This window comes from Acartia tonsa, chromosome 7 (assembly GCF_053477335.1).
Source record: "Acartia tonsa isolate MP-2025a chromosome 7, ASM5347733v1, whole genome shotgun sequence".
NCBI classification, from domain to species: domain Eukaryota; kingdom Metazoa; phylum Arthropoda; class Copepoda; order Calanoida; family Acartiidae; genus Acartia; species Acartia tonsa.
In genome coordinates, this window is record NC_137266.1 from 33,137,036 (window position 1) to 33,149,915 (window position 12,880).

General features: G+C 30.2%; 1 protein-coding gene across 1 annotated transcript in view; it reads left to right on the plus strand.

Annotated features, from left to right (window-relative positions):
• LOC145323597 (uncharacterized) overlaps nt 1-12,880 on the plus strand; it is a 32,485-nt gene that overhangs the window by 7,526 nt on the left and 12,079 nt on the right. Inside the window, exons 5-8 of the mRNA XM_080165983.1 lie at nt 3,844-3,922; nt 5,473-5,512; nt 8,878-8,997; nt 9,544-9,635. Coding sequence (XP_080022109.1) covers nt 3,844-3,922; nt 5,473-5,512; nt 8,878-8,997; nt 9,544-9,635 — 331 coding nt within the window. The remainder of the gene's footprint in view (nt 1-3,843; nt 3,923-5,472; nt 5,513-8,877; nt 8,998-9,543; nt 9,636-12,880) is intronic.

Below are 12,880 nucleotides of genomic sequence, written 5' to 3' on the forward strand. Positions count from 1 at the left end.
TTTGGCTGGTAGATGAAGCTGTTTATAGTGCCCAAAAAAAAATGACGCCATTGTCCCATGATTTGCCAATACACAGGCTAAATTACCAATGGCAGACCAATATAATTTTAATCGAACAATATTTGGCCAGAATGACGTCATTTATTAAAAGACCGGGTATGATTTTTGGGTTGTTAGATTTTTATTCTTTGCATATAAAGGATTAATTTACAAATAGGAGTCAGATATGAGTTCCTTTTATGACAGCTTAAATTCCTCAACGACTACTCAATGTACGTTCCAACAATAATAAAAATAGATATAAATAAAAGTTTTTAACTAATTAGCAGTTTCGCCCCCTAGCCTCTATTGAATAATTTAATTAATCAATACAAGCTTACATATAAAGGAGTAAACAGTTTGCATTACTAGAAGAGACTGGCATTCTTAAACACCACAATTTTTCAATATTGTCCCAATCTTCATTTTAATTTCTTTGTTAATTGATAAAGAAAAGGATAACCCTAAAGAAAAATGAATACAAAATTACAATTTTCTATGCTTAAAAAGAAGCATAATTTTTGTGAATCATTTATAAAGTCAAAGTTTAATAACGGATACCTTACAAAAACTTTATATTGTAAAATCAAGTTCAGAAGAAAGCCTTACGTCTTTTTTATTCCAAAAACAACTCTCTAGTTTCGGCCAAACGGCTAATTTAAATCCTTTCACAACTGGCGTAGAGGTTTTACATCTAGTCCTTGATATCAAATTTGCACACGGATCTCGCAGCGCACATAAATATGCGAAAGAACCTAGCTACATCTATTCGTTTATCCGTCTTAATACCGAATTTAATTTATTTAAATTCAATACATTTTTATGGAAATCAGTAAATTAATATTCTGAAGAAATGATGACATTAACTAACTATTCTTTTATTTTTCTTATTTTTAGCAATGAAGCTACTCTATAATTATAGATTTCTGTTCGTAAGTCTATTCGTCAGGTCGTCTGTTTGTCTGTCCATCTTAATGTAACGGCTTGTATTTTTTTGTAACTATTCTTCTGAGGTGGATTCTTTTAAAATTTGGTTTGCTGCATCGCTGCCTCACAAAAATAATTTTTGGGAAAAATCCTCCAAAATCACATAAAAAATCTACAAAAATTAAATAAGATAAAGTAAAATAATTTTTTTAACAATCGAATCCACCTCTCATTCATTAACAGCTTCGCTCTAACTGACTGATTCTATCTATGTATGCATCTTTATTTTTGAGCTTAGCCACATTTGATGTTGTCATTCTTGTTTTCTTCATGAATAAGATATTAATATAACTCTTACTATTTATAGACAAATATATTATTAATTACAGAGGATCAGATAAATGAGATAGTATATTATAAATAATCTTCATAAGAAGCGTAGGAACAATTAACTATCAACATTTAAGATAACAATTGCTGTACAGAAATAAGATATAAATACTTTAAGGTATATTAAGTAAATCAAATATTAGTCTATGTGTTAGTTCATATCTTATTACTACGGTCGCACGAAAAGTTGAGCTACTTAAAGTCATTATACAGTAGAACCTGATAGGACAATTCTATCATATCTACATTTTCAACATTATATTTTTTATTTCATAAGAGTATATTATTTTGAAAAATGTATATTCCCTAGAATCGACCTAAGTGTAAGGACCATACAGAACCTCAATGGCATAAGCCTCTGCGAAAGTTCTAACAAAAATGGTTCACTTAACCATTGCCTTACATTACATAACCTAAAATAAACATAAAACTTCGTTTTTTAATAAGATTGTTTTTTGTAATATTATTAGTTTAAGGGGAATTGCATTATAGAATTACATTGTAGAATGTATTTGTATAAGAATATTGTTAGAAAATGTATTGAGATGTCCAATTATGCAAGTGAATAAAAATCTATACAATCGGTACAATTTACAATATATTAAATTGTCCAAAAAAAAGGTTAGGAATAGTTATTTATTTAACATAGACAGCCCTCCGCGGTAATTAAAATAAAAATTATTTTATTTTAATCTGTCTTTTACCCCGGGGCTTCTGTCCCTCAGATCTAACAAAACTGGTTTTAACTTTATGATTTTTTATTTTAACATTCGTGGAAAATTGTGTTGGTACAATGATTTTTAAGTATGACTGAGAACCGGTGCTAATCCTACGGATATCAATCGGTTTCGAAGCCATACAGGAAATAAGTTTTAATGTCATATAAAAAGGGGGGGAACACATAAGTTTGATCCCAAAAGGGCGAGAATGTGGAGGGAAACGGTCTCTTATATATATGCTACACATCTAAAAATATAAGTATATAAACCTTATGTAACAGGATTTTTCCGCTGAAAAATGCAAAAATCTAATTATGTCTAAACTAAAATTGCATGATGTGCAATATTGAGCTTACATTGCTTTACATAGCAACTATTTTATAATGCTTAGACGCACAGCATATGCATGATAATAATGTACGTTTTTCCGCTTATGATCTTCATTCAACTGACCTGTACTGCATCACACATAAACACAAATATTCAAAAAATATTGCTATTATCCTTATAAAAAAGTAAATGGATGTTTGTCTGTCTATAACAAAGGATCTTGCTAACTATGACCCGATATGGTTCTCCTTTATTGTGTTGTTTCTCAGAGGTCCTGGGAAAGTTTATAGCTAATCGGGGGCAGGGTTAATTAAAATGTATACATGCCTGCCATTGGTAATTTAGTCTGAATATTGGCCTATCATTGGTCATTTGTATTGTATGACGTCATTTTTATAGGTACTATAAGAGCTTCCCTATTTAGTTCTACATTTTATGGAAGCTTCTCATATGTCACGGGATTCAAATTTTTATATTTGTATTTTTCTGCTCTCCCCAGCCTTTGAATCCAGAGCACCTAGATGCTAGGGGCACAACCACTAGTATGAACATAAGCTTTACTTTTGCTTGACTAATAAAGACTAAGCATAACATTTACTAAATATGTCATTAACTTTTCCTAACAATTATAAAATTGTATTTCAACTTTATGTTTCTAGCTCTTTAGGACAAAATTGTCCTTATCTAGTTTCTAGATAAGAAATTTCTAGGGAATTATATGAACTAGAATGCAACGAGACTTTTTAAACATTTGTATAACCTTTATTTTGTTTATATTGTATATATTTATAAAATGTTGTTTTTTTAATTTAGAATTCTTACCAAAGAAATGTCATTTGGTCAAATTGATTTATTTTATATTTAAAGACAAAAATATGTTGTTTATTGCATTATATACAGTTTTTCAGGAATATTAAATGAAAAATTCATTGACTAATATTTCTATTGGCCCTGATGGGTGACCAAATCAGGAATTGATTTATTATGATACTATACAGTATACATGCTTTTTCTGTGTGACTTCTAACTGCTTTTCATGGAACCCGGTATTAGTGTCGGACTGATTATGACGTAACAAAAAAAATTAGCCAATGAGAAGCCACTATGAATTTTACCATTGGTCAATAATGTCCTCTCATTGGCTAATTTTTTTTGTTACGTCATAATCAGTCCGACACTAATACCGGGTTCCTTTTCATGCAGTAGAAATTAATAGGATTGAAAGTCATACATTGTGTGTCTATAATCTTGATTATTAGAATTATTGAATTTTGATAAAAATTAGATGTAAGTAGAAATGAGAAAAGTTTGAAGAGTATTTAAAAGGCAAAGAAAGAACAGAATAAAGAGCAGCTTTACATATAGAAAACAGACAGACAGACAGAATCATAGTGCAGTTTCGGTACAAAGAAATCTAATATTCTATTAATTGTTTTAGTAATGCAGCAATGTGAAACAGATTATGACTGTAGCAGGGAAGGAGATGTTTGTATCATTGTTAGAGCACCTTCAGAAAGGTAAAATAGCATGCTGTAGTTGTTATCAATTAATATATTTCATTAAAGAGGATGTCTTTCTAAAAAGACAAATTCTTAAAAACAAAGTAATACCTAAAAAAGAACATTATTGACGTAAAGTAAATTGTTTAATAAATATAGTAAGGGCATGCTACAATTGTTACTAAATATTAAGTAAAGTTTTATGATAGAGTTTTAATGCGAATTCAAATTTTTAATACTGATTTGGGCCTATGCTAGATAAGAATAAGTTTTTACCCAAACGTAATGTATTATAAAAAATGCGTTGTAAAATTGATTACTAAAAAATTTGTATTTGTAAATGAAATATTTGTATCATGTCTTAAATACAAAGAAAGGTCTTTTTAAAATGCGGCTAAACGGCTATATGCACAGCATTCTTTCCTTCATTTTCGAAACTGGTCTCTATAAAGACCAAAGACCAAGACAAAATAATACAAAGCCTGCAAAAACGCGCAAAAGGGAGTTCATTTCGTGTGTTTTTAGCTAACGCTCTTTGTGAAGTAATAAATCTTGGCTATTTTTACTTCATATAGGCCTTTTAATGACATTTCTCACTAATATGAGGAGCAGTTGCACGTTTAAACGTTGGCAGCTTTGAAATGAAGATGTTTATTTATATTTTTGACTGGATCCAAGTAATCAATATCAAATATCAGTTCTGTTAATGACACTTGTAAGTATTTAGGTTTTTATACGTTACAGTAAAGTTTCATTTTTAGTAGAAAATCGAGGACAATTTAGTTCATAAGTAGGGCAGCAATAAAAAGCCAAGAACTTCATTTACATAAATTAATGGTTTTAGGCAATTTTATTTATTGGCTTGGCTACCTCATTCCTCCCCCCCCCCCCCTGAATATAGCTACACTGGATTCTAGATGCGCAACCGCTTTCAAACATAGTGATTATTACATAAAGTTCCATGACGGACAGACAGACGTAAAGGGTAGCTGCTCAACTGAAAGTCAAGTAATTGAACTTTTTTAAAGATTTGTCAATATTTTTGGAAAGTTTTATTTTGACTGGATTGAATAAACATCTTTGTTTTTATGTGTATATCAGCAGAAGCTTGACCTGTAAAAAATGTATATGTAATTCAACATTTAATATGTTACGTAAATGTTCAAAATCTCAACAAAAAAAATACATTTTAATTTTATACTAAAATTCGTATTTTAAGTTGAAGTATTCCAAAGAAATTTTCAAAAGCAATACTTTACAGTTTAGGTTCCATATTAATTATTCATAATTTTTATTTATGAGGAAGGATTTTATAGATAACCATGCTTTTGAATGTACAATTTCTCAAAAACAAATTCTGTCCGCTTGTCTCACAAAGTTGAAATTAAGATTTTCTCAATTACTGTAAGAATTAGTTATCTGATTTTTAGTGTGGTTTTAATTAGATATAGAGCTTTCTTAAGCATTTGATAGCATTAACAGTTAAAAGATCCTTGGTTGCCATTGATGGATAAATCTTAAAATTAAATATGAATGTACTTTTGACTTTAACAAAGTATTTGTTTCAGAGCTGGCCTTAATGGAAGAATAAGAAGTAACAATCAAAAGGTAAATACTAATTTATCAAAGCAATATCTAAAGGATAGCGTAGCAAGCACGATAATAAAAAGTAATCCTATCACCTCCACCTCAAATAAAGTTTTTTCCTGAGGGGTGGGTAGTAAGAGATATAAGTTTTCCGGAATTGTAATGTAGGGAGTAGATTTGAAATCTGCATCAAATTTTAAGGATTTTTTATAAAATTCGTTTTTTGTATAATTCTTTATCTAAAAGCGGAAATACAAATTAAGTTAATTAATTTTGGCATCTGTGATTGGTGGATTTAAAAAATCTGCGCTCTGATTGGACGTCGTACATCATTCAACCAATTAGAGCGCAGGTAGTTTAAAATCCACCTATCCTATTGGTCAAAATTAATTAACTTAAAATGTATTTTCGCTTTTAGATAAAGAATTTTACAAAAAACGAATTTTATAAAAAATCCTTAAAATTTAATGTTGCTTCTACGATTTGATAGGCGAGCATAAAAAAAAACGCAACATTTGATGAATCAATTATTAGTCCCCAAATTTTTGTTTATATACACTGTAAAAATGTGTAAGTTTAAAATGTTATGTATGATATTCATGAGAAAAGTTGTGTGTTTGTGTGTGTGTCACTGAAAGTTAACATTTTTAAAGTATGTACACTCTACTACAGTGAGGAATATGAGTAGAAAAGTTGTGTATGTGTGTGCTAATGAAAGTTAACATAAAGTATGTACACTCTACTACAGTGAGGAATATGAGTAGAAAAGTTGTGTATGTGTGTGTGACACTGAAAGTTAACATTTTTTCAAAGTATGTACACTCTACTACGGTGAGGAATATGAGTAGAAAAGTTTTGTGTGTGTGACACTGAAAGTTAACATTTTTCAAAGTATGTACACTCTACTACAGTGAGGAATATGAGTAGAAAAGTTGTGTTTGTGTGTGTGGCACTGAAAGTTAACATTTTTCAAGTATGTACACTCTACTACAATGAGGAATATGAGTAGAAAAGTTGTGTGTGTGACATTGAAAGTTAACATTTTTCAAAGTATGTACACTCTACTACAGTGAGGGATATGAGTAGAAAAGTTGTGTATGTGTGTTTGGCACTGAAAGTTAACATAAAGTATGTACACTCTACTACAGTGAGGAATATGAGTAGAAATGTTGTGTATGTGTGTGCTAATGAAAGTTAACATAAAGTATGTACATTCTACTACAGTGAGGGATATGAGTAGAAAAGTTGTGTATGTGTGTGTGTCACTGAAAGTTAACATAAAGTATGTACACTCTACTACAGTAAGGAATATGAGTAGAAATGTTGTGTGTGTGTCACTAAAAGTTAACATTTTTCAAAGTATGTACATTCTACTACAGTGAGGAATATGAGTAGAAAAGTTGTGTATGTGTGTGTGGCACTGAAAGTTAACATAAAGTATGTACACTCTACTACAGTGAGGAATATGAGTAGAAAAGTTGTGTGTGTGACATTGAAAGTTAACATTTTTCAAAGTATGTACACTCTACTACAGTGAGGGATATGAGTAGAAAAGTTGTGTGTGTGTGACACTGAAAGTTAACATTTTTCAAAGTATGTACACTCCACTACAGTGAGGAATATAAGTAGAAAAGTTGTGTATGTGTGTGTGGCACTGAAAATTAACATTTTTAAAGTATGTACACTCTACTACAGTGAGGAATATGAGTAGAAAAGTTGTGTGTGTGACACTGAAAGTTAACATTTTTCAAGTATGTACTCTCTACTACAGTGAGGAATATGAGGAGTAGGTGCAGTATTAATATTATGACTCAAAATAGTTAATACATTTTTATCGAAGAAATTAAATAAAATTTAGTATAACTGATTTTTTAAAGGGTCAAGACAATGGACGATAATATACCTTTTGTATGTTCAAATTGTAGGTTGAAAAGTTAGACAATGCTAGTTAAAACCAACCACTCAAGTTTTAATTTAAGAATTATATTTTTGAAGCCTTCGAATGAGATATCTTGTTTATAAAACTTCATAATTATTTAACTAGAATTATTGAGAAATAGTAGAATATCAACTTAGGTATATAAAAATATGTTTAATTCTTCACTTCTGTATATGTACAGTAGAATACATTTTGGTGCATAATGTGTTACTGAACACTCGGGGATGCAGTTTAACTTTAGTTTTCCTACACATATAAATACAGTATGACCCCATAGCAAGTAGATAATAAAAATAACAACGCCCATAGTAGCAAAGGTCAGGCTAAATTTAATAGCGGTGTATTCGCCCCCTTGATACACAAGTGGGATGTAATGTTAAAAAAGGCACACCCCCATAAATTTATTAGGATGAGAAAAGATTAAGCTCTTCGCGCGTCAATTTACCATGCCTAAACATCAGGGAGGGAGGGGACATTTGGCTGTTTATTACACTGCTTTTATAATAACATTTATATTCGTTAGCTGCACAACTTTGAGGACTTTTATGAATTTTGACAGGTTGTTTCATTTAGTTGAGTGTTCAAACGTTTTAACTACTAATTGTAATTTACAGAAAAGCTAATTTTGTTTATCATCATTGGGGATATACATCAAAATATTGTCTTATCCCTTGAGATCGCTGACAGACACACCTATCATTTTCAGATGGAACTTAAGCTTTTGATTAAACAAATACATTTTTATTTTCTAAAGAAAATAAAACTTGAACATATTTCAAATTTCATCTAAATTTTGTTACTAAAATGCAATAAGAAAACAATTTAGATTTAATTTAAATTTTTCATTACTTTGTCACAAACAAACTTTTGATTTGCAAACGTTTAGGCGAAATTCGTAAATATTTTGTTTTCAGTGTTTTTTTGCTCTGGTATGATTTTTTTTTCTTCAAAAATAATTAAAAACTGGGAATCAATGTAACACAAGCTACACTCAGTATTACATTCACTACACGATTTCAAAATTGTAGACAACTAATTCTTTGATTTTACAACCTTTTTCTGAAGGTATAGCCTGGTATGATGATGAGCTGTGCCTGTTTTAAGCCAAGACCTCTTTTTTTATATTAATGTCACTAATTTGACATAATTTCAAATTCGTTAGGCAAAGATTTTAATCTCTCACTTCTACGATAATGGATATAGGAAACGCGGATATATTGGTGTCAAATTAGGTTGCTAATAAGGACCTCATTTATTGGTTATTTCGTTAATCCAGTATGAGCGGAGATGATGGGGTAAAGGGTTTAGGTGGGGGATATCATTATTTTTGCCAGCTGCGAGTATCACTTTATTAGAGTACATGAAAATCTGGTGCAACATCCAAGTAATTATATATCGATTTCCACGATATTTTCTTTTTTAGCAATTTTATAATGTTTGTTTTCAGATATGTATCGGGACATGGTTGATCTATGCGGCTGATTTTGATGAACCCCGCACAGGGGGAGGGCTCAAACACTACACTGATGATATCTTCTTCAAACGAGGGCGTAGAGTTCCACAGCAGGTACAGCTTTAATTATCGCTCCAATAGTTTGGTTGTGTGCCTTATTTTCATGGACAATTTCTTTTTGGAAGATTTTCTTTACCTCTCCCTACCAAATAGCATAAAACCATGATTTGTGTAATAATCGGAGATACAGAAAGTGTCATGTATGACGTCATAAAAATACGTCTAAATCCATTTCTTGTTTTAGGGGTTTCTTTTCCCATTTCTCCTTTCATCCTTCCTTTTTATTTATTATGACGTCACACATGACAATTTACGTATCTCCGTAACCATCGGCTTTTCAATATCTAGTTATTTTTTAGACATAAATTTAAACAAATATTTTTGTGTTTTACAATAAAATTTTTTCTCAAATATTTAAAAATACTTTTTCAATATTTAAAACAAAGGATGGGTATATAACTTTATTATTGGTTTTCTAAAACAACATTTAAAAAAATAGTATAATGTACCTATTGTATTATTTAAAATAAAAAAAATGCTTTAATTCTGAACAATTTCAAAGAAGTCACCTACCATAAAACTAATTTTTAAATATTTCAGTATGTTGGATTCGTGGAAGATATGATGTTGGTTCTTTTTCTTGTGTGTATTCTTGTGACTCTTATTACAGTACACAGAGCTAGTTGTTATAGGTAATAATATCTTGTTCTATTTCTTGTGTGTATACTAGTAACTCTTATTACAGTACACAGAGCTAGTTGTTATAGGTAATACTATTTCTTGTGTGTATACTAGTAACTCTTATTACAGTACACAGAGCTAGTTGTTATAGGTAATAATATCTTGTTCTTTTTCTTGTGTGTATTCTTGTAACTCTTATTACAGTACACAGAGCTAGTTTTTATAGGTAATAATATCTTGTTCTATTTCTTGTGTGTATTCTTGTAACTCTTATTACAGTACACAGAGCTAGTTGTTATAGGTAATAATATCTTGTTCTTTTTCTTGTGTGTATTCTTGTAACTCTTATTACAGTACACAGAGCTAGTTGTTATAGGTAATAATATCTTGTTCTATTTCTTGTGTGTATTCTTGTAACTCTTATTACAGTACACAGAGCTAGTTGTTATAGGTAATAATATCTTGTTCTATTTCTTGTGTGTATTCTTGTAACTCTTATTACAGTACACAGAGCTAGTTGTTATAGGTAATAATATCTTGTTCTATTTCTTGTGTGTATTCTTGTAACTCTTATTACAGTACACAGAGCTAGTTGTTATAGGTAATAATATCTTGTTCTATTTCTTGTGTGTATTCTTGTAATTCTTATTACAGTACACAGAGCTAGAACTGTTATAGGTAATAATATCTTGTTCTATTTCTTGTGTGTATTCTTGTAACTCTTATTACAGTACACAGAGCTAGTTGTTATAGGTAATAATATCTTGTTCTATTTCTTGTGTGTATTCTTGTAACTCTTATTACAGTACACAGAGCTAGTTGTTATAGGTAATAATATCTTGTTCTATTTCTTGTGTGTATTCTTGTAACTCTTATTACAGTACACAGAGCTAGTTGTTATAGGTAATAATATCTTGTTCTATTTCTTGTGTGTATTCTTGTAACTCTTATTACAGTACACAGAGCTAGTTGTTATAGGTAATAATATCTTGTTCTATTTCTTGTGTGTATTCTTGTAATTCTTATTACAGTACACAGAGCTAGAACTGTTATAGGTAATAATATCTTGTTCTATTTCTTGTGTGTATTCTTGTAACTCTTATTACAGTACACAGAGCTAGTTGTTATAGGTAATGATATCTTGTTCTATTTCTTGTGTGTATTCTTGTAACTCTTATTACAGTACACAGAGCTAGTTGTTATAGGTAATAATATCTTTTTCTATTTCTTGTGTGTATTCTTGTAACTCTTATTGATCAGTAATATTTGACATAATATCATTTGACATAAACTCATTTCACATAAAACATTTGACATAAAGTATCATTTGACATAAACTCATTTCACACAAAGGTACATTTGACATAAAAACGTTTCACATAAACTCATTTGGCATAAAGATACATTTCATATAAAGGTATACTTGACATAAAGGTACATTTGACATAAAGGTACATTTCACATAAAGGTACACTTGACATAAAGGTACATTTCACATAAAGGTACCCCGAGCATGGCAACCGGTGAACAGAATCTCAGTTCTGCACCACAAGCCTCGCACGACTGAAGTTCCCATGTCTATACAGTCATATTTATATGAAAATATTTTTAGAAGATTTTCAAATTTTTTTTGAAGATTTTCTTTTAATAATAAATAAAAATTTCTAAAATCTTTTAAAAAAATGGAAAATCTTCAAAAAAAAATTCAAAAATCTTCTAAAAATATTTTCATATAAATATGACTGTATAGGCATGGGAACTTCAGTCGTGCGAGGCTTGTGGTGCAGAACTGAGATTCTGTTCACCGGTTGCCATGCTCGGGGAAAAAATGACAACCTCGGGTAGACTTTGAAATGTATCTTTATGTGAAACGTTTTATGCCAAGTGTACCTTTATGTCAAATGTACCTTTATGCCAAGTGTACCTTTATGTCAAACGTACCTTTATGTCAAATGTACCTTTATATCATATGTACCTTTATGTCAAATGTACCTTTATGTGAAACGTTTTTATGTGAAGTGTACCTTTATGGCAAATGTACCTTTATGGCAAATGTTTTTATGTCAAATGTACCTTTATGTGAAGTGATTTTATGTCAAATGTTTTATGTGAAATGAATTTATGTTAAATGATATTATGTCAAATATTACTGATCCAACTCTTATTACAGTACACAGAGCTAATTGTTATAGGTAATAATATCTTGTTCTATTTCTTGTGTGTATCATAGTAACTCTTATTACAGTACACAGAGCTAGTTGTTATAGGTAATAATATCTTGTTCTATTTCTTGTGTGTATTCTTGTAACTCTTATTACAGTACACAGAGCTAGTTGTTATAGGTAATAATATCTTTTTCTATTTCTTGTGTGTATTCTTGTAACTCTTATTGATCAGTAATATTTGACATAATATCATTTGACATAAACTCATTTCACATAAAACATTTGACATAAAGTATCATTTGACATAAACTCATTTCACACAAAGGTACATTTGACATAAAAACGTTTCACATAAACTCATTTGGCATAAAGATACATTTCATATAAAGGTATACTTGACATAAAGGTACATTTGACATAAAGGTACATTTCACATAAAGGTACACTTGACATAAAGGTACATTTCACATAAAGGTACCCCGAGCATGGCAACCGGTGAACAGAATCTCAGTTCTGCACCACAAGCCTCGCACGACTGAAGTTCCCATGTCTATACAGTCATATTTATATGAAAATATTTTTAGAAGATTTTCAAATTTTTTTTGAAGATTTTCTTTTAATAATAAATAAAAATTTCTAAAATCTTTTAAAAAAATGGAAAATCTTCAAAAAAAAATTCAAAAATCTTCTAAAAATATTTTCATATAAATATGACTGTATAGGCATGGGAACTTCAGTCGTGCGAGGCTTGTGGTGCAGAACTGAGATTCTGTTCACCGGTTGCCATGCTCGGGGAAAAAATGACAACCTCGGGTAGACTTTGAAATGTATCTTTATGTGAAACGTTTTATGCCAAGTGTACCTTTATGTCAAATGTACCTTTATGCCAAGTGTACCTTTATGTCAAACGTACCTTTATGTCAAATGTACCTTTATATCATATGTACCTTTATGTCAAATGTACCTTTATGTGAAACGTTTTTATGTGAAGTGTACCTTTATGGCAAATGTACCTTTATGGCAAATGTTTTTATGTCAAATGTACCTTTATGTGAAGTGATTTTATGTCAAATGTTTTATGTGAAATGAAT